At 39.0% G+C, this 22,935-nt stretch overlaps 2 protein-coding genes across 6 annotated transcripts in view; one reads left to right on the top strand and one right to left on the bottom strand.

Annotated features, from left to right (window-relative positions):
- RUNDC3B (RUN domain containing 3B) overlaps positions 1-10,167 on the top strand; it is a 31,432-nt gene extending 21,265 nt beyond the window's left edge. The window contains exons 9-11 of one of the 2 annotated variants that reach the window (XM_081882565.1): positions 955-1,101; positions 6,310-6,431; positions 8,362-10,167. In XM_081882565.1, coding sequence (XP_081738691.1) covers positions 955-1,101; positions 6,310-6,431; positions 8,362-8,534 — 442 coding nt within the window. In that variant the 3' untranslated portion in view covers positions 8,535-10,167. The remainder of the gene's footprint in view (positions 1-954; positions 1,102-6,309; positions 6,432-8,361) is intronic. The other variant, XM_081882566.1, reaches the window with a different exon arrangement.
- A 1,806-nt stretch (positions 10,168-11,973) lies between these two features.
- On the bottom strand, positions 11,974-22,831 carry SLC25A40 (solute carrier family 25 member 40). Of its 4 annotated transcripts, none has more exons than XM_081882667.1 (11): positions 22,630-22,813; positions 22,087-22,208; positions 21,323-21,382; positions 20,195-20,301; positions 19,492-19,559; positions 18,812-18,936; positions 17,688-17,861; positions 16,430-16,539; positions 15,208-15,289; positions 14,358-14,453; positions 11,974-12,731 (listed from the first exon to the last, which is right to left on the bottom strand). In XM_081882667.1, the coding sequence occupies exons 2-11, from the start codon at positions 22,181-22,183 to the stop codon at positions 12,613-12,615; spliced, it is 1,038 nt and encodes a 345-aa protein (XP_081738793.1). In that variant the 5' UTR covers positions 22,184-22,208; positions 22,630-22,813; the 3' UTR covers positions 11,974-12,612. The 4 variants fall into 4 exon arrangements, with proteins under 4 accessions (XP_081738793.1, XP_081738792.1, XP_081738794.1 ...); XM_081882666.1 differs by having other exon boundaries at positions 14,358-14,456; positions 22,630-22,811; XM_081882668.1 differs by having other exon boundaries at positions 14,358-14,438; positions 22,630-22,806.
- Positions 22,832-22,935: the final 104 nt, after the last annotated feature.

Here is a 22,935-nt window from a genome sequence, read left to right as displayed (position 1 = left end):
AACTTTTCTGACCTGAGATGGTGAACTGATTTTCAAAATTATACAAATTACTTTTTTACTTAAGTCGCTTTCTCTGTGTCTTTACTCTTATTTGGCTTTCTTGCTGTTTTTTTGCCTATGTGTCAGGTATAACTCATAGGTAATACATTGAGACATACATATAGATCCCAAATTAAGTATTTTTCTTTACAGCAGTAGAAGTAAAATTGCACAGTGCAATATAATCAACCTGTTTAGGAGGTACACAATGCAGTTTTTGAAGAAAACCACTAGAAAATAAAACTACATTAAGTTTGCCATGAGTAACTGTATGGAAACCTTCATTAACACATTTTTTCTTTTAGTTTTGCCCCAGAAAAGAATTAATATAAAGTAGCACTTTAAATTCTCTACTTGGTTTGTTTTCCAGGATGAAATAAAAGTGAAAAACAATAGGTACTTCAGTTGCAATGCAGCTGTTAACGGCATTTTTGTACCTTGTGTAGTTCTATTGACAACCACACTTCTGCTTGAAAGAAATGTGAAATTGGACTTTAATCTGGACTCTCCTACAGACTGCTGATATAGGCAGATCAATTTGTTTTAGAGCTTAATACCTTGATTTCTTTTGTAAAAGTTATAAATTAAGAACTTAGAACTTGTGCTGTTTGCTAACTGAAAACTGAGGATAATATTTGCTGTTTAAGAAGTAGTATTTAACTCATTGCTTTTATTTCTACATTATTTGCAGTTCACTGGTCACCTTGTATACTGTAGTGTAAGTCTCTCTCTGTACAGTTCCTTTCAGTTTTTTGTTTTGTTTTCAGTACTAACATTCTGATTGAGAAGTCTCCTAGGAGGAAAGGTGCTTTAAGAATAGCATGCTAGCAGGTGATCTTCCAAGAATGAGCCTATTTTCTTCCTGTGATTTAAGACATTACTTCTAATGGCATCAAATTCACTGTGTGTTCACAGAACTGTGCTAAAGAATAATGATTTAAGATCAAGACAAGAATTAACCACCCATCTCACCAATCAGTGGCCTTCCCCAGGAGCTCTGGATGTTAATGCTGTTGCCTTGGATACACTACTTTATCGAAAGCAAAATAAGCAATGGGATGAGTAAGTTGAAATATTTGTGCAGTGCTCCTAGAGATCCCAGAAATTTCATTCTCCCCACCCCCACTCTAGTGCATCTTGTCAACCAGATTATGTATGTGTTTAAGGGGAAAACTGGTAGATAACTAAACATTAGATAGCAGAATAGAATTATATAGTAGCATATTTATCTTAAACACATTAGGTTGTATGCAGCTAAGTCATGCTCATGAGTACAGATGCATTGAAATCAATGGACAAATTAGACAAGTATATTGAGTTCAGTAAGTCTTCTCTGAGTATGACTTAGTTGGATGCAACCCATCTGCTATAACAAATCATACTCATAAGCACATAATACTTTTTGGGTGGTATCTAAGTCATACTCTGTTTAGACTCTTTGAAATCAATTTCAATAAACTTAAGTTAGTCATGACTGAAGTCCATTGATTTCAGTGAGTTTGCTCAGAGAATCACTTAATACAAAGTATTTTACATACATTTCCAGCAAATCTTAGAAAAACCTTTATTATCTATTTTACTCAACAGTCCCTCGTTTACATACTGCATTAAACCATAGTTTAAATCAAACTACAGTTTAATGAGTAAGCAGCATGCTGGTGCAGAGTGTTCATGGTTTCTTGCTGGCTGACTGTTCTTGATTTATTTAGAGGAGACGAGCTATGAACCCAGATTCAGAGCAACATAAGCCAGAATCTGGTTTGTTTTGTCTGCAGCACAAGAGGAACAGGAGTGATGAGGAGTACCATGGTACTCCTTTTGAGTATGATAATTGTTGCTCATTCACATTGCTTTGAACTATGGATTAATGTGATGTAACTGAACCAATGCAAATTGTTCTGCATAATGAGTTTAAGATGGGGTTGTTGTTGTTACTGGCATTTTTATCCCACTCTTTATCCAAAAAAGGTTCCCAGAGTGGTTTACAAATATCAGTGAAGTTTTATCAACTGTAGTTAAGGACATACTAAATTTGTCTGGAGTGTTCATTAGGATCATCATACCTTTAATGCATGTTAACAGCAGTCAGACGTAATATAGAGAGAGTGGGGGTTTCCCATAAAAGATGTGGCAGGGGCATGATTCCACAGCCTGATCCCTTTATCAGCAGTGGGCAACATGTGCTCTTCCAGGACTTGTTAGACTCTAACTACCATCAACCCATCAGCATGAGCAATGGGAGTTGTAGTCTAACAACACTTGGAGGGCCACAGGTTCAGCCTTAAGTCATCTTCAGCCTTTAAAATTTATTAGAATTATATTTTCATATTAAAGCAGAAGTGCCTAATTGCATTATTACCTCAAATTTGCTGAGATTTCACTTGGATGCTGATTTCACTTTGAATTTAGCATCCCATGTTACATTCTGCAACATAAAGGTTGGTCTAAAATTTATAGGAACATGGAGTGGAATCAGATTTGTTCCCTTGCACTCACAGAAGGGCTTTTGATCCAGTGTTGTCTAATGGAGGAGGAGCAGGTACTTTGGGCCACTGCAACATTTGCAGACCCCAGTCCCCCCTAAAAATACATTCCAGAGAGTTGAAGGACCTTCCAGAGCAAGGTGCAAGGTGGCATGGGGTAGAGGTATTAGGGAAAGGAGGAACTGGCAACATTTGCTTCCCCTCTACATTCTGTTGTTGGTGAAGCTCATTAGTATGGGTTATGCAGCACCACCTTGTGGTCGAGGCATTAAAGTGTTGATTAGGAAAGTAACCAGCTTCCAGAATTCAGTTTGCTTTCCTGCCTTGAGTCGAGCTGTCACTGTTCTTTGTTGCTCCCTGCCTTTTCTCACTAAATACTATATCTGCGGGGTGGTTGTTTTTTGTGTGGTCGTCCTGTTTTCTGTGGAGGTCTCCTGTTCCTTGAGTAAATCAAGTGTCTTCATGTGCTTCACTTTAATTTCCTGGGGGGGGGGGGATTTAGGTTTGCCAGTTGGACTTCTCCCAGTTTGCCATTTCCATAGCTTTTTAACTCTGCCTTTTTTTTACACTGTTTCTCTGCTTTGTTTTCTTCCAGTGTGTTCTTTCCCCCGTGACTTTTTATTGTAGTTTCTGCCACCCTGTTTCTGGCTTTGTGCATTCCTATTTATATTTAGGGGGAATTCCTTAAGTGTATATAGTCTATTTCACTCCTTTGCTTTCCCTTCTTGGTGACCACTTTTACGAAGGGTAGGAATCAGTTGAAAGTTTGAGAGACTCTTGTATTGGGAGCCATGCCTAAGAAGCCCCAGCAAACCGCCCCTTCTTATTAGGTGTTTGTGTTGGTCCCGCGCTCAGATTCCATTGCAGCTGTCATTCTGCAAAGCAATTTGCCTTTCCAAGAAATTATGTGTACTGCATCCCCCATCAGCTTTGGTTGTCCTGTGGCTTGCGAAGTGACTCAGAAGTGCAAACATACTGAAGGGGCTGTTTCTCATAGCTCTGAGAGACACAGAAGTGCATTTGTAATAGGGATGAGTGCTCAGCAACAGCAACAGAATGGCTGTCTGCTGTCCATTTAAAGAGAGAGGCTGTGTTGTGGGATGTAATGTGATGGAGATGGATCACCAAGCCCAGCATGTGAATATGTGAATGTTTCATGCTCCCACAACTCCTCAGAAGGGGAGGACTTTGGGAGATCCCAGGGCTCTCCTGTCAGCCCCCAACCCCAGGAATTGCCTAGTTTAGCTATGCCTCATTCATATTCTATTACTGCTAACAATACTGCTGCTGGCACTTCTCATCAGGCTGCCTCGCTTTTCTCCCCATTATGTGTTATTTTCAGTGAAGGCCTTAAACCCAATCAAAGAGATGCCATTAGGTGCTTTTTCTTTAGAGCCCAGGGGTTCGGATCCTGAATCTAATTCTGTGCCTTCCTGTTCCCATAGTCAGCTCTATCTCATTCCTTCTCAGAATTTGGCAACTGCTCTCTCTCTTATGGCGGGCAGCCAGCCACCTCCTGATGCCTCTTTCAGTCAATTCCATGCAGCTAAAGGCATTGCTGTTGCAGGGGATTCTGCATCTAATGGCCCTGCATTAAAGGGGAAAATATGAATCTTTATGGGGAATTGGATATTGAGGAAGTGAAATGAAGCGAGAGATCTCAGTCAGAGGCTTATTCCTCTCAAAAACCAAACTGTTAACTGTAGCCAACTTAGATTCAGATGAAGGTGATGTCTGACTGAGGAGAAAAATGTCATGGGGACGTTATGGCCAGATCCAGAATGTCTGACATCCATGGCCAATATGGTGCCATTAAAATTAGCAGAGCCCTTTCTTTCTAAAGTTTCTGTAGGAGTTGAGGAATAACCGGAACTGGAGGGAAGGCATAAAGTAGACCAGGTGGCCACAAAGCTGCTAGCGCATCTGTTGCTTCTACCATCAGACAATCGAACCCAGTGAAGAACCTCTCAACCTGACAATTTATGTCGGATGCAAAGAGGTCCACTTTGATTGTGCCATAACAAGTCTGAATTTGCTGAAATACAGCTGGGTGTAACATCCACTCTCCCAATATTACCCTATCCACGGTCAGATAAACTGTTGCTGACTTGGTGTTTACAGAGAGGTGCCCAGGTGAATCAGCTGACTCACTTACATGTGGTGACTTTTGGCCCAATTGATCAAGCAACTGTGGTCTTGCAGGCATGAGACAGCTCGGCATGTCCTGTTGAGCCTGATCCAAAATTACTAGGGCACAAATTGGATTTCACAGTGTCTTTATGGTGCATTGCAGTATATGAAGGACATTTCAGCAAATGTACCTCTCCATAGGTGGCTTATAATTTAGTTTTTCATATTTATAGCCTGCTTTTCAAGGCAGCAACAGGTTATTTTAGTGCATGTAGTGAAAAGAGCTAAAGGATGGCTGGTCTCCGGTCTCCCAGTTGCTGAAGAAGGAAGGCTTGAAGGATTATTTCCAAAGGCTTTAATGTTTTGATTACTGCAGTACATATACACATTGCTGGCACTTCAGGCAATACACATGACTAATTTTAAATGCAGCTGCAAGGCCGGTACTCTTAACTGTCAAAGCTTTAGTTGTTGATCAGACACACACCCCTTTGTGAAATGGGATGGGCTCATCGTAGGGCAGTTAGCGTTTCTGCAATATCACACTACATATAGTAGGCGGAACCCTCGGTTGCCTACTCTTTTTGCTCCTGCTGGACCTAGTGAAATATCTCCGTCTGGGTAGGCACAGTTACTTCTTTTTTCTGAACATGCCGAGGTGGGTGGTGCAGTGAGCACTGAGGGTGTGTCAGATAGAGGTTCTGACAGCCCTGTAGAGGGAGGTGGGGCTCATGGGGCTCATTATGGGGACAGATGAGACAAGTGAGCAGGTTAAGGGAGCCCCTCTTCCCAGGGTCCTCACTAACAGACTGCTCCACTCCTGGCAGAGGCCCCCACATCCTGCTGCAGCCCTTGCCCAGGTCCTCAGCCAATCCTCCATCTGCATTGTCCTGACACAGCCATGACTTAGCCCAAACATGCAGGCTCCCAGGGAGCAGATGACAGCCACTCGGCTGCTCCCTAGTTGTTTTGTTGTTTTTCTGCTGTGCTGAGCTAAGCCATAGTTTGGCTTAGCATGCTATCCAAAGTTGGGTGTATGGTTTAGCTCTCTCCAGACTAACCATGACTTCTACACCAAGAACAAACTTTGATTTGGCTTAGCATGTGTGAACCAGGCCACTGAATATTTGTTTTAAGATTTTTAGCTCTTCAATCAACCTATCAGAGTGGCTTACAATAAATATTGAAAAAATAGTAAAATACAGCAAATCTAGAAAAATCAACATTAAAATAACAAACAAGATGAAATCAAAATTATCACTGTGTGTGGAAACAGGTGAATGTTAAAACTTTTAAAGAATAGTGCAAATGTTCTTAATTCCTCGCCTATATCACCGGTGGAGCTCCCTTTGGAATTGTACCCTTCACTATAATGCTGCAGTGTCTCTGTTTAAATAATGAAATGTGTGCATTCATAACTGAGTAGAGGATAACACCTTTTCTTCCTTTATGTAATCCTATTTAAAGAAAAACACATTTTAAAATTTCCAGCTTTATTTTATAGTACAGCATATTTGTTTGGAATCACTGATGCAAATAGATGCTTTCCTATAAGTTACTATTTGCTATAGTACTTTGTAATAAAAATACCATAATTGCTGGTTGCATTGTATAGCGGTTTGAAGGTAGTTACTGGAATTGCTAATTGTTTTTACAGAAAGAGTTTTCACAGCCTGGACCAGCTTTCTGCTGATGTTAGCCTTTCTCAGACATCTTTGGATCCAAGCCATTTAGAAGATGGCGATGGAAAACAGGATGGGATGAATTTACTTAGTGAAGGTAATCAGCCTAATAATTTATCTTTGATAAAGTATTTAATACTTTAAAGCAACTTATTTCCATTAGGGTTTTTGGGTTTTTTTTTTAGTACCTGCAGCTATCCCACTTCTTTCCTGCAACCTGCAATAATTCTAAGACTCTAAATCAGGTGAATGGCAAAGGATGGATATTTTCGGTCCCAGTAAAGTCAAGACATCGCAATATAGAACAATCTGTCTTGAATAAGACAATTTGGTAAGGCATTATCTAGCTACTCTGGGAAAGGTTTTTGAGGAGCAGGTTATAATAAGTACATAAAAATAAAGCGATGATTTAGGCCCACATGCTTTCATCTTAAAGCCAACTTGCTTACATGACATTTTATTAAATTTAATTCCATCTTCTCATTGCAAATAATAAGCATCAATTGCGGTTTAAGAAACCATACTCAGTTAAGACCAGAAGATACTCATACACATAAGTGTGTAACTTTGCTTAAATACCATCCTACAACTCCATATCTTGTGTGTGTGTACAATTACAGGATGGTGTTTAAGCAAAGTAACACACCTATGTGCATCATCACTTCATTTTTATGTACTTCTTATACCCTGCTCCTCAAAAACCTTTCCCAGTGTAGCTAGATAATGCCTTACCAAATGGTCTTATTCAAGACAGAATGTTTTACACACACACACACACACACACACACACCGTTTAAAAACCTTAGATTCCCTTGTTCAATTGCATGAAGGCCAAATCTCAGCTTGCAGCTTCCAAACAATTTGAAATGCTTCTGCATAGTAGTTCTTTGAATGTGTGAACCACTTGTCACCTATATGATCTTGGTCCTGTGGGGTGAACTGCAGCCTTGCAGCATCGTCCCATACTGCTAAGCTCAAAGTGATGTGCAGATCCTTAAGAGACAGATCTACTGAGTTGTAATATACAAAAGTTTCATGCAAGGAGAAAGTGTTATGATACTAGTTTCTAAATAATAACCTATTAGCTGATACCAAGATCCATTTAGTTTCTGTTTTTCACAAAATACTTTCCTGCTTCTCATTTTTTATTCTTTCCAATTGACTTGTCTCATTTTGAAATAAAGTTGTAATGTATATCTGATGTCTCATGGACAAACTATAGCTTCAAACATAACTTGCCTACAGATGAAGCTGAGAGAGAAATAACCCCATTAATAAGTGCAGAGGGAATTCCTCCAAGATAAATCCACCCAGAAAGGAAAAAAAGTTGAATCTGGAAATAAACAGCAATAGGAACAAAAACAGAATGAAGTGAGGAGGGCCAAGTTTGGCTAGAGGGGGCGTATACAAAGGCACAGAGGAGTAAGGTGTCAGGAGAAAATGTGATAATCCAACAACTGTGAAGTGGTGAACGCTGCCTGGTGTTACACTATTGGTTCTGAAACCTTACTCTGTTACTGTCAGTTAGTAAGAAACTGGATTTTAGCCATGCAAAAACCCATATATTCTCTGATCAGTAAAAACTTCATTTGGTTTGTCCAGAGAGAGAGAGGGAGAGAGACAGAAAGTCCAAAGCAATGTGTTTTTTGAGAAGGTGCAGATGGGCCCACAATAGCGAATGGATGTGTTGTCTAAAAATGAAACTGCTCCATCTTATGACCAAGTGTGAAAATGCAAGCCACCGGCATTATCTGCAAGTAATTTTTTTATTACAGGTAATGGTGCTTAGAGGCAGTAGTGGATTGGATGAGAGCAAATAAATTGAAGCTGAATTCTGCTAAGACAGAGGGTAGTTCATGGGCAGTTCTTGTATCCAGAAATTAGGTGAAATGCCTGGTTCTAGACAGTCACACTTGCCCTGAAAAGGGTAGAAGGGAGAAGAGATTGCTTTATGCTCCCTTATTGATCACCCTGGATGGGCCAGTCACTAGTGTTATATATAAGTGTTAATTTTTTTTCTTAAATAGGAAAAGAAGACACCCCTTCATTGCTTGGTCTCTGTGGCTCTCTGACTTCAGTAGCAAGTTACAAATCTCTCACAAGTCTGAAGTCAAGTGAGTATCTTGCAAGTCCTACAACAGATATGACAAGCCCTGGACTAACACCTTCTGGAGTGGATCTATACAAAGAAGATCTCTGAATTTGTATTCAGTTGACATTCCTTAATTTATCTGCGGTTGAGACTCATACAACATTATGCTGGTTTTAAAAATTGCTACTCTATCCTTTTTAGCAACATCTAAAAAACAATGGCTTGCAGTTGTTGTTTTTTAAAAATACTCCTTGATTGCTTACAATATTCATGATTTTCAGTCTGTTGAATGTACAATTAAGGCTGCAAATCATCATTAAGAGAAAAGGGGGTTATCTTAACTGCCAAAATCTGTCTTCTCTTGAAGCTTACTTTCCTCACTTCTTTAGATATGCTCACATTTACAAGGATAACTTAAATCTCAATAGGTAAGTAAGAACTATTGTAAGAACAAAATATTTGAATTGTATTCTATTATGATGGATTGAAAAAACTGAACTACTTAGAGCGGTGGTAGCTATTAGATCTACACCTGAATTTTCATTATACTAGTCTTACTTCCATCAGGGTTTCCCACATATTTGGCATTCTGACACGCTGAACTACTTGCAGGGTACAAAGGGGAGAAATTTGGAGACGGCAACCAAATTGTTTGTGCTCATGATGTCCGAATTTTAAGGTAGGAGACACTTGTAGAGAAAAGTAGTGCAACTATTTATAGTGGTTCCTTTTAAGAACTTGTTTTTTCTCCGAAAAGCAAGTATAACAATAGACTTGTATGTAAGTCTTGCTACCTGCTCTGTAGTAAAAAGTTTAAATCAGGTGTCACTGGTCAACAGTTAAACAATGCTAGCCATGCTTTTTTTTAACCTTTTGCAGTTTAATTTTTAAAGTGCAACCCTTTCTACAGTGTAACGAGTTTCATTTCCTAGCATTACTGGGAATTGTTACATGCAGTAATCACAGGCTATTTTGTGTAAAAGCATCGATACACATACAGTCCCTAAACTTCATGACTCTGAGGAAATGCTTTATTGTGCCAAAGAAATTCCATGCATTGTTTTCTAATTTGGAACAACATGGGGGACTCTACAAGTACAGCTAATTTTGCACTATCAGTTTGATTACCTACTTATTATTTTGCCAAAAAGAGATGTGCCTCTTCTAAGATTTGCTATAAAAATTGATTAGCATTAAGAGAAAGCAGATTATACATGAAATTCTTTGTGTTGGCAAGTTCATTATTTTTCATATGTGCTGAGCTAAATTATGAGACAAAACAAGACAATGTTCCTGCTTTGCCAGATGTTACGTACTGACTACCTGATAAAAGTAATGCAATGCATGTTAATTATCTCTTGTAAAATAGTTATCTTTTAAGAACATGAGGAAAAATGAAATCTTTACAGCCAAGTTTTGAGAGGTATATAGAGTATTGTTAGCAGGTTTGTATGTGTGAACTCTTCCTTGGGACAGTTTACTGTTGATCTGGAAACATGACTTTGTCATGCCAGTTATTGACTAGTTGGAGCAGCTGGGATCAAAGCCTTTTTTTTACAGACCATAACTAAAATCTCTAGTTTGTATGTGAAACCAGTCAGGTCAATATTTGTGCATGAAAAGTTTACTGTATTTGTTCTGAAATCCTGTCAAGTTTTCAGACTTGGAAAAAAACCCAAATTGTGCAGACTTGCGCTGCTGTATCAAATGTTGCATGTGCATTAAACATTTTGTACTATTACTACTTTCGTTGTTGTACTTTTTCTTTATAACAGAAATATTGCCTGCCATTGTTTTATCAATTTAGCTTGTACACAATCTTGAGAAGGACTTCAATAGGTGTTACATAATACCACAATGAATATTGATTCAAATGGAATGGTCAAGTGCACTACACCAATGTTATCATAAGGGAATTGCAGAGTTGTGCTAGGAAACTATAGTGTTCAACTTTGCATTACAGACTGTTTTACTACAGACATTATTATTTACAATTATATACTGCTTTCTGTCTGAAAGATCTTTAAGTGGTTTACAGTAGATAAATGTGGTTAGAACATACTGCATAAATCCTACATCAATTACTGTGGCTACCATTTTCTTTCACTTACAAGGTGTGGAAACTTTATTCTGGGAGTTAATTTGTAGTTATGTTTTAACTGGACCATTTGCAATGCTGCTATGCCAAATATTTGTACTAAATTACATTATTTTTGTAAGCTTATGATTGATTTTAAAACCTGAATTAAAAAATGGGAAAGTGGCTATAAACCTATCAAATAAAATACAGCCCAATTTATGTGGCATTTAAAAAGCAATTTGCCCAATTTTCTCTCAAGTGTGGTCATATAATCTGTACAATGAGCTGCTACTGGTGGATTGCAATTTTGGTGCTTTAGTATTTTTGTAATTGATAGAGAATAATTGTTTTTTATACATCCCAGGGATGACATGTATAGTCAAACCACCCCTGTGCGAGCATCCTTACCCTTTCTGAAGGTGTGTACTGAGCGGCTTTGCCCCCTAAGGCGGAACTTTTAAGTTCCCAAACTTACTGGGCTCTGGGATGCTCTTGAGAGATCTCATTAGGTCAAGTTACTGCAAGATCTTGTGAGAGCCTCCCAGAGCCCTGTAAGCAAGTCTGGGAGCTTAAACGTTCTTTCTGGGCTGGGAAAATGCTGTACAAAAAAGAGCCTTTAAGCTCTTCACCTTCAGTACACTTAATATGTGATTTCAACTGCATAATTTAATACATGTAAGTTCCATTCATCCTGTATTTTAAATTGTTCAGTTATGTTTTAAGGTGCCACCTTGAGCTTTTTATAAGGAAAGGTGTGGTACAATGTTTTAAATAAGGATGTGGAACGAAAGTTTGCTGTGATCACAACTGTTCATGAAATTTAAGATGTTAAATTTTCTTGACTACTAGGATATTTTGAGTTACAGATAGGATATTTTGAGGAAGATGTTTATCTTCAAAATAAGCGGTAAGTCAAATAAATAGTCCAATAGATCTGACGGAGCTTCAAGTGCTGGTCTAAAGTGTACCATGATCCTTATATAACAATGCCCTACATTTTCACTTGTGGACGTGCTAACCCTTTTTTTAAAAAATGGTCTTTGTTCTCTTCGCACCCGTGGTAGTTTTACTTTGTAACATTCATAGTGTACAGTGATACCTCACTGTGAAGCACCACTTTAGCTAATGGGGCCTCCTGCTGCTGCCGCGCCACCACTGCACGATTTCTGTTCTCATCCTGAAGCAAAGTTCTTAACCCGAGGTAATATTTCTGGGTTAGTGGAGTCTGTAACCCGAAGTATATGTGACCTGAAGCGTATGTAACCCGAGGTACCACTGTAATTTAAACTCTGTGTGAATATATTAGAGTAATTTCTACAGCTGGCAAAAGATAATTGGCCATGTGCTATATTGAATTAATTTAATAAGGTATTGCCCATGTGCATAACACTGTATTATCAAGTACAACTGGAAGCTAGGTGTGTGTACCCTTTTGCCCAACAGCTGGATGCACGCCTTTATCAGTCCTGGAAAGACACCAAGTGTAAACTTTATATTTTATTAAGAAAATACATTTTCCTTGTTTAATTTAAAAGGTGGTTGTTTCTGGGTAATGCCATGCTCAAGATTTTGGTAACATAACAGTGTAGAAATATCCAAACTAGGAAATTCTCATGGTTTTCATTAAGATCTGTGCATATTAAACATAGCTGCTGAAGAAATTTGTTTGTCCTACTCCTATGCCTTATTCACATACGCTGTTAACCTAGATTATTCAATCACATGATGTAGGCACTCTAAATAATATGGCCTTGAGTGTCTGAGTCATTATTTCCTTTGTGGAAATACAATCTTGTATGTATAATTTCAAAATACGGTTCTGTGGGGGAAAAATATTGCTAAAACCAGCTGGACTGTTACCAGCTATATGATGGTTAGCTATATCAAGTGGCTACTGTATGAAAGACATTTCAGTTTTCCCGGAGGAAGCCTAGGGCAGTTCATGGACTGTGCAGCATTCTTCTTTTGCAGAACTAGGTCCTCGTCTTGAACAGAGCTGACTTGAAGGCGTGCATGATATGCAAGGAGCTTATCAACTATATTTTTAAGATATAAAATTATCTTATGGACCTTCTTACTGCTGCCACCAAGTTTACAGAATCAGCATTAAAGGTTCTTCATAGCTTTGTCTTTATTTATTCTACGGAAGAAAGATTTCCCATATTCATAGGCGCTGATCATTATGGCACAAGCAGGAGCAATTTTTGTCAGTCTTGGAATAATGCCTACAGAAAAGATAAATTACAACTATTCAAGAGCATGGAAGAACTAAGTGGGAGATCATCAGTAAGCTATTGTATGTAATTGCTTAAAATTTTGCACAACTAGCACAATGTTATTGTACTTACCCGTTTATTTCAATCATTTGTTATGTTTAGCACAGAAGAGGGGAGGGGACATGAAGGACTGTCACACAAAAGATGGAGCCGAGTGGGGCCAGAACCAATTATCTATATTTCATTATTCTCAAGTCTAAAGGGACCGCACAGTATGTTCATTTGCTTATTGGTTTCTCCTATTGTTCAGTCTTGCAATTTGAATGCTCTTATATTTATCACTGTGCAGAAACCATTATACCAATATATTTTTACAGACCCTATCTCACAAGATCACTGCACATAACTTAAACCTACAATGTACAGAAAGCACAGGTTTGTCAAGCCTTGAGCCATCATCCATAAACAAAATATTTGGAGTATATGAATAGTGGCTTTGTAGCAGATTTAAAAGAGATCAAAGCCATTTGAAAAGTAAGGCTAATAAATCTGAATGATGTTATCAACAATGCAGTTGAATGAGCTTAATCATTGTTAATATAATAAAGTTCATAGATTCTTTGAGAGATTCAAAAGCACAACCCTAATTGTTTACCCATAACAATGTTCATGGTAATGCTTCAGGCTCTCGTAGAGACTGTGAAAGTACAGTACATGACAATTTTTATTTGCCAAGGCTGTTTCTCCAGAACTTTTGTATTTATTTTACCTGCATCCCATTCTTACATGGGGGCTTAACAGTTTCTCATCATTGGGACTGATCAGTGCCCTGGGGGCCTCCCCAATTAAGTAACTGAGTTAGTTTGTTTTCCACTTTTCACAATTGCAAAATAAGTTTGTAGGGAAGAAGAAGAATAATTTGGATTTGATATCCTGCTTTATCACTACCTGAAGGAGTCTCAAAGCGGCTAACATTCTCCTTTCCCTTCCTCCCCCACAACAAACACTCTGTGGGATGAGCGGGGCTGAGAGACTTCAAAGAAGCGTGACTAGCCCAAGGTCACCCAGCAGCTGCATGTGGAGGAGTGGGGAAGCGAACTCAGTTCCCCAGATTATGAGGCTACCGCTCTTAACCACTACACCACACTTTGCTGTGCAAAACAACAAAGAGTTATTGTCATAACTACAGAAAGAAGGTCATAATGGTTTAAAAAGCTTAAGGTACAATCCTAATCAGAGCTGCTCCTAACAATTGGGCAGGACCACCACTGCATCTGGAGTCCTGCCCAGTTCAGAGCTTCTGCAGTGACTAGGCATGATGCTGTCATGTGATGGCAGTGGGGTTGGCTTTGGCTCCAATGAATCCTAGGCAGGTTCAGCCCCACACCACCCCCTGCCATAAATCAGACCGACAGGGGAGTGCTGCAGCCACCAGATGGAGGCTGGCAGGACTGGGTGAAAGGACACTGGTGGCCCACTGTGGCACTGGACAGGAACAGGGTGTGGGTGGTGGTGGTGGTGAAGGGTGTTTGGACTGCACAGTAAGTTCTGTTGTAGATACTACGATACTGCCTAAGACAAACAATAGATGGAAAACATATCAACCTCTAGTTTAGTGAGAAAGCAATAATTTACCAGTATATAATCCAGTAAATCCATTTTCAGCAACAATTCTCTTCATTAATTCCCATATCGATAAACTCCTCTGCTGTGAAGCTGAGTAAAACAAAACTACTAAATAGGAGGAGAAAAATGTGGATGTACAATTAAATGTCAATTATGCTTCAACCTAGCCACATCTCTCTGGTGGTAAATTTTGCAAGGAGGCACCATTTCCAGGTGGGACTGCTTTCAAAACTCCTCCCCCCCCCCTGCTGGTTGTAGTATTTGTACTGTGCTGTGCTACATGCAGTGTGATTGTTAATTTGATTTCACCTAAGCGCAAGAAGATAAATAGGTACTGCTTATAGCGGGAAGGTAACGGCGTTTCCGTGCGCTGCGCTGGTGCTGGCTCGCCAGAGCAGCTTCGTCACGCTGGCCATGTGACCCGGAAGTGTCTGCGGACAGCGCTGGCTCCCAGCCTCTTAAGCGAGATGAGGACGCAACCCCAGAGTCGGACACAGCTGGCCCGTAGGGGCAGGGGTACCTTTACCTTATTACAATTTGAATACCATAGAATTCAAAATGTTATGCAATAAAATGTAAGAAATTAAAGAAGTACTTTATTGGAAATAACTATTAAACACTTGATTCAGAGTTGGCTGAATATTCTCTTGCCTTCCTAATCATATAAAAGAGGCCAGCAGGCCGGCACATTCTAGAGCTTCAAAATATTCACTAAGGGCAGCCCAGGAAGTGTGTGGTCCTTCCATGATGTTACAAAGGTATTGATGATACTGGTTAGATCACCAAGAATGGGTTTCAATAAATATTGTACTTGATAGAGGATCTGAAAGAAAAAAATACTTGGTGAATTAGAACTTACCATGTGTGCTGACAGGTTCCCACATTTCAGTCTGCTTGTGTGTTTTAACTACATCAAAGGGTAAAGTTAATACAGCAGCAATCTAGGGGGGAATTAAATTTTTGAATGTTAACAGTACCCACAGGCAAATAGATTCCATTGCAACTTTCAGTGTAAGCATAAAATACTCTGTGTGCTGACTTGCATCTTGTTGGACTGCACTAACACAATCTAATACATTTAAAATATTTAACTTCCAATTAACTCAATGAGACTGAAGTATACACATTAGACTGTTAATATAGCATGAAATACTGATGATACTAAATCCTGAATTTTAAACTGAGAGCTTATCCGTGTTAAATTCAGCATCTAGGTGGGAATCAAAGCAATTTTCACTGCAAATCATAACCTTTTTATCTGCAATAAAAAGTACAATCTCATGTGTGTGTACATTTGAGTAAACATATATATGAATGAAGTGCTATGCATTTTGCTTGGCTTAAAATGTACAATAATGTAATCGTATAATAGTACAGTAGCACAACTGGATGCTTTCATCTTCCCCATAATGTGGGTACTACAGATATGTTTAGCATCTCATCTAGCTTGGTCCTTCTAAGTAAACATGCATAAAACAATGCTGTGAGTTTATGCTGAAACAACCAAACCACAGCCTATTTACTTCAAAGAAAGTACAACTGAAATTAACAGGACATTGTTCCAAATAAATGTGCTAAGAAGATCATTGCCTTTTGCCTTGGCTTTAATAAACTGATTTTTTCCCCTCTTTGATTTGGTGCTTCTCTGTTGATACCTTAAAAGTGCACAAGGAGTTTCCCACTCAGAATGCCTACTTATTTTAATAATAATAATAATAATAATAATAATAATAATAATAATAATAATAATAATAATAAATTTATTTATACCCCACCCTCCCCAGCCAGAACCGGGCTCAGGGCGGCTAACAACAAATAAAATAAAACATAATAGGGAAGAAAAAACACAACAAAACAAAAAGCAGTTAATTAAAATACGAGTTGAAATACAATTTAAAATGCAGCCTCATTTTAGTAGTAGCCCATATGTTGCCTTATGTTGCCCAAGTATAGATCTGCCCTCTCATTTAAATTATCAGGACAGACTCTATATACAAGACTACTATATACATTTTCACGTCTTAGGTAAAAATTACGTAACTTCTATTAGATGAAAATGTTATCAACAAAAATTAACTTACAGAACCAGCTACTGCTCCTGATGAGAAAGTGATAAGGAATGTTGGCTCCCTTTTACCTAATTTCTTGCATAACCTCTTCTTCAAGTATTCATAGTTACACCAGTACAGTGCTATAAGGACAAAAAGTCAGAAAATGAAAGAGGCTTTTTGCAATCTGAAAACAGAGAACTACAGTGATCAAGTTTTCTATGTCTATACAGTCGTACCTTGGAGGTCGAACGGAATCCATTCCGGAAGTCCATACGACTTCCAAAACGTTTGGAAGCCAAAGCGTGGCTTCTGATTGGCTGTAGGAAGCTCCTGCAGCCAATTGGAAGCTGCGGAACTTCGTGTTGGATGTTTGGGTTCCAAAAGAATGTTTGAAAACTGAAACACTTCTGGGTTTCGATCACTTGTGGAAGCAATTGTGCTTCCACAAAGCAAACTAATTGCTCGTCACATTGTCACTTACTACACTGTGGAATAAAAATATAATAATCATGTGCAGGGAGGGGGCATGTCAGCCAACTAGTCAAACTGTTGTCGACTGATATTAGTGTGTATTAGTTTGAACCTTAAGACCATACTCCTGTACAATAAACTCAGAAGTAAGCACCAATTAAAACAATGCTTACTTCCAAGACAGTCATATGTGGGATCAGGCTGTATATCTGAGTTTGGACCAAAAATGGTTTTCATTGGGGGCCATTTGGAGGAATGAAAGTAAAGTTGCTTGAGTTATCTCAAGGTAGAAATAGTTCTTCTTGATCTTTCTTAATAATCTAATCACAGAACTTTTGTTTTTAAACCATTACTTTAATTAGTATTATTGATATGTGGGCAAGTGGGCTAATAAAAAAATTGGTGGGCTGGAAATTTGTGGACTTAGCTACAGACTGGTTAAAAATGATAGAGCACTTCAGTGCTCACAGTGTGTGGTTGGGCATTGCTGTAGGGCCAGTCTCTGTTTCAACCCGCCGCCCCCTCCCTTAAAATGCTCTGTTTAGTATTGGAAGCATGGCATAACCAAAATCAAAGTTTATTTTTTAAAACATTTTTTAAAGCTTCATATATTCCGTCATGGTGGAAAGGAAATAAACGTATTGGCCTTCATTAATTACATGCAGACATCCATACATTTCATACTTGTAAAGCAGTGCCTTATTTGGATTCTTTTCTCTTGCCTTTTCAGACATCCCAAATTGGCAAAATCTTCATCTGAAAAGAATCTGCATCAGCCAATATAACCAAAGTACTACCAATGCAAAACAAGTCATACCTGAGAATGGTACATCTCTAAGAACTGTGGGACCCCATCCTTTCCAGAGTGAAAGCCAACCACTTTGGGTCACATTACTACTAATACAAGCAAGCAGCTTTTTATAACTCAACCGCCGAGACTGCATTCTTGTTTTTATCATTTCGATCGGACTTGTTGCAGTGGCTGCACACACTAAGTGGGAGGGGAGGAACACAATATGCTCAATAGTTATGTCAATAGAGCATTTTCCATAGTAGCATCTGCAAGAGAAGACTTGCTTTCTCTGTTTTGTCCATGCCTGTCATTTTTTCAATGCAGATAAACATAATAAAAATAATTATCTAATTATGTATGTGTTGCCTTAACGGCAAAGAACTACAGTGGTACCTCCAGTTGCGCATGGGATCCGTTCCGGAACTCTGGTCGGATCCTGAGGAATTTGCAACTGGAGGTGCCTGTTCTGTGCATGCAGCGAAACCTGGAAAAATACTTTGGGTTTGCCACATGTAACCCGAAGGATACACAACCAGGGGTGTGCATATCCAGAGGTACCACTGTAGCGCAACTGCCCTAAGTTTCCCTTGCCGTGTGAACCAAACAGAATTTGAAACTTGCTTCAAATATTTTAAACACCACAACCATTCCTTTGGTGCAACTCTTAATGTTGTTCCATTTTATTACTCAACATCTACAGATAGTTGCTGCAAGAGATCATGTGAGGTTCTGAAGTCTAATGATATCAATACACTGATGACACCCAGTTTTATTATTTTCTTCTAATCCCACCTAGAACCAGCAACAGATGAGGGCTAATAAACTGAAGCCTAAAGCAGATAAGACTGAGGTGAGTCAACTGCACTTTGTACAGAGAAGCAGAGAAGCATCAAACAAGCTCAGAAAGGTATCTCAAGTTCTGAAGTGTGGCTAAGAGAAAGTGTTAGGCCTGCACCAGCCAAAATCTTTTGTGCTTAAATCTGAGTATGAGGAATGGCTAATAATATAAGTGTTTCCTAGGTTACACTATCACAACATTTGCTTTATTATAAAATGCTAGCTATAAGCAATGGAACTTATCCAAACTTTCTTTTAAACCACATGAAATAAAGTTTTAACAGCAAACTAGAGAGCAGAGACTGACTCACATCTAGCTAGGCCACCTGCAATAAGTGGAACGGAATCATGATCTTCTCCTATTTTAGAACCGAAGGTATCATGTAGTTGATCATAGCAGGTAAAATAAACTACAGTTGTTGGAACTGAAACTGCTCTAAAACAAAAGTATAAATATTTAGTAAAGTTGCCAATCATTAAACACTTACTTGCTCAGTTAGCTGTCGCCCCTCTAGTTTAATTGGTTAAAATATGAGTGTCTAAATCAGAACTATTCCAGGTGTCCATAGCTCTCTGACACCCTTTATCTATCCTGACTGTGCTGAAAGCAAAAAAGAACTCAACAATCCCAATAAATGAATGCAAATTGTGCCAATGCTCAGGTGAATCGCAAGCCCTACCTTACAGCTAGCTATTCAAACTTCAAAATGCAATTGCACTACAAAACTTGCATTCATACAATTGCAAAATGCATATTTACAAGGAGCACATTTCTATGTCTCTGCCAAGATATTTTGCCCTTCCTGCAGCAGATCTTCTAACAGCAGAGGAGCCTGTAAATGCATGCTTGGCACAACATCAAAGCCCCTTTTCCTCTCAGCTGCTTCCTGTTTTACAGATGATGGGGAGGAGAGGACCCCAAAGGGCCCGACTCTGCTGCAGGCCTACTTTACAGGAAGCTATATAGGAAGACAATAACTATATAACTTACAGTGATGGAAATAGTCCACTCCACAGGCTTTTCACACCCTCTCTTTGAACAATTTTCACAAAAGCATCCTAAATTAGCCAAATATGAAGACAGAAAGGGTTACAGATTTCTATAAGTCCTGTTGCACTTGTTTGTATATTATTTTGTTTTGTTTCTTTCTGCAGTTATATGGTTAAAAGTTTTCAGTGTGGTTATTATTTTTTAACATTTATATTGGTTGTGTGTTGTGTTTTGTTGTATTTGTATTCAGGTGTATTTGTTTTAATTCATTCAGTGAGTTGCCTTGAGTCCTAAAATAGGAGAAAGGCAGGATATAAAACGAAGAAAGAAAAATTCCTCACGCTTCAAAGAGACATATAATCATATTTCTGTATTAATAATAATAATGATTATTTATTACCTACAGCATTTAAAACAATATTTAAAATAGGATCAGGTAGGTAGCCGTGTTGGTCTGACACAGCAGAAATATATAAAAAAATAGAAAAATTGTCTAGTAGCCCCTTAGAGATCAACTAAATTTGTGGTCTCTAAGGTGCTACTAGGCAGACACCAACTCTTATCACAATAATGAGAATGATCCAGTGCTTCTGCTCCAAACACAAAATACATTGAATTTATACTATGAGGGTTTTTTTTTTAAAAAAAAGCAACAGCCTGTAGAGTGTTGTGCTCAGAGTTAAAACTGGTAGGATTAACTTACTGTCATGCCAGTAAAACGTCCAGCTGTCTTATGCCAAGTTTTGCCAGTTCCATTTTCATAGAGATAAACATGATCTGTCAAGCCATCAGAATCCAAAAAAGCCTTTCCTGATAAAAGGGTGAACAAAAAAACCTGTCATGTTGTTCGTAACAGAGAGGGGGTGGGTGAAGCATGGGCTCAGGCACATTTACTGGAAGGGGGGTGATATTCACTCAGGCCTTGGGAGGATATTTATTTTATTTAACTGGTAACAGGTCCACATTTTATTAACATAGCTATCTCTATAATTCTTGTGTGTTTTCTTGAGGTTAAGCTTTGGCTCTGCATCCAGTACCTGCCTGCTTGGCTACCTGCTACTACGTAATTTGGGCTTGGGGCTCGAGATGCAGAGGGCTCTTATCTCCTCAAATCCTAGGGGCATCAAGTGTAATCTGGGGTTCTCCTGACTCAGGCTGAGTGGGCTAACGCAAGTGGTGGCAGCTTCTACCTTGCAGGATTTGTTTGACCCTGGTCATCTGGTATCTTATACACTACCTGCCCTTTACACTGCTTGATTATAACAAAGCAGGCTAAGCAGTTTAAGATGCACAGGTTGAGTCTGCAGTTGTAGTGGGTTGTATCCTGCTATTTGTTATGAATTGCAATTTTTAAAAGGTTCCCCCACACACCCTGAGATCTTTGGGTTAAAGGTAGGGTATAAATATTTTAATTACATAATTAAATAATTTAAGGAAACTCTGTACTATATCCCTTATATACTTTAATACTAATTGGCTAATGGACCATACATTTGGGAGGTATACAAGTACCTGTTAGATATTTCCTGTTGCAGAAATAGTGATGAACAAACTTAATTCACCACTCCATTCTGCCACTGTATATATTAGAAGTTAAAGCTCTATCTTCACTCTTAAATTAAGCATACTTTTACCTTTTAACATCATTCACAAATACAACAGTAACGAGTATACCAAGCTCAGTCTTGCATGCATAATATTAGGCCTTCATAGTTCTGTGACCCCCACACAATACTTTCTCCTCCACCATTAAAGCCACATTTTATCAAAACATAAACAGAACAGGCACCCTTTTATCTGTATCCCATATGCATATCTATAAGGATTTTACCTTTCAGGTTTGGATTGCTCTGGGCTTGCAGTCGAACTTTAACAACATCTAGGGGTGTCACTAAAGCAAAAATAAAAATTGTCTTGTGGAAAATCTTTAGAATGCATAAATTAGTTGGCAATAAGGATTTAAAAATAAAGCTGAATAAATGAATATACATAAAACAGCAAAGACTTGTTCTCTGTTGCCCCAGAGGGCAGTAGAAGGCACATTTCAATTGAGCATAAAGAGAAATTTATTAATGCTAACAGTGATTCAACAAAGAAACGAGTTACTGAGCCTCAGGCTCTCCTGTTCAAGGTCTTCAAGCTGAAGCTGGACAGCCATCTGTTGTGGATGCTCTAACAACTCTAGATTTCCTACACCAAAAAAGGGGACTGGACTAGATGGCCTTTAAGACCAGCCTCCAGTTCTAGGATTCTACTGGCTTACCATGAATGAAGGTATCATTCTCACTTTATGCCTCCTCTTGCATGAGCAATGAACTACAGTCCATGGTTTAACATTACATCCAAACCAGGGATTGCTTGTTTTGCTTAAACAAACCATGACTGGTAAGCCAGGAGAAAATCTTGGTCTCTTTGAAGCTAAACAAACCACAATTACCAGTTCGGATACAGTCATTTGGCACTATGCCAATTATTATTGTTTCTATGGAAAAGCATGAAGCAGGAGCTGTCTTAATATATCCCTGGTAAACCATTGCCTATGTACATGCTGCTGCAGCCATAATGAGCTAAGTGGATTCAAAGATTTTTCCTTACCCAAAACTGATGTAATAACAGCACCACAACCAGAGGAGAATGCTTGCTGAGAAGTTGTGATTCTGTATAATTCATTTTCTTTCTCTTCAGGGCCCATAATTTTGTTCTTTGAAAAACATAACCTGTTTTTTTTGGGGGGGGGGAATAAGCCACATTTTTTTAAAAAAAACAACAACCCTCCAACAATATGAAGCATTATTTAGCAGCAATAAATTTGGAACAGGTTCAGAACTACTTGTGGTATTTGCATCAAATTCTGAAAGCTTGAGTTTTGTATGGCTACCCAGTCCGATCTTCAGACAACTGGCAGCTTACACAGAAAGACAAAACAGGTAGAAGACCCAGCGACTTGGCAAAAAATTTATTGCAATGCACTACCACATAGCGGTTGTTTCTAATTTAATGATAGGCTCATATTTCGCATTTTCACGATGCTCAGTTCTAAAGAAACCCAGATTTCATTTTTTATATGGGAGTCTCTCTCAAGTGCTGGTACTGTGAGCTGGCTATATGAATGGCTACCCCATTACTGTAGTCACATACCTCACCCCGGCCCAACACTCCGATCTCGTCCGCCTCCTAAAACACAAACCAACGAAGGAGAGTCGCTTCCTCCTCTCGGGAAACTTTTTTTTAATTGCCCGCCCTTCCTTTCGGGTAACAAGAGCAACCGCTCGGAGCTCCAAGCCAAGCTCTACCTCAGAGAAAGGCGCTGCCGCCCACCCGAGCGAGGCCTCCAGGAGGAGGCGCCGCCCCCCGCTAACTCCCACCCCGCCCAGGCAGCGCGCAGAGCCGGCCTCCGAGGGGAGGGAGCCTCCTCGCTGGTTGGTGGCGCCTCCGCCTCCGCTT

The sequence above is a fragment of the Podarcis melisellensis genome (genome assembly GCF_964234715.1).
Source record: "Podarcis melisellensis genome assembly, chromosome: 12".
In the NCBI taxonomy this organism is placed as follows: Eukaryota; Metazoa; Chordata; class Lepidosauria; order Squamata; family Lacertidae; genus Podarcis; species Podarcis melisellensis.
This window is presented reverse-complemented; position numbering and strand designations above follow the sequence as displayed.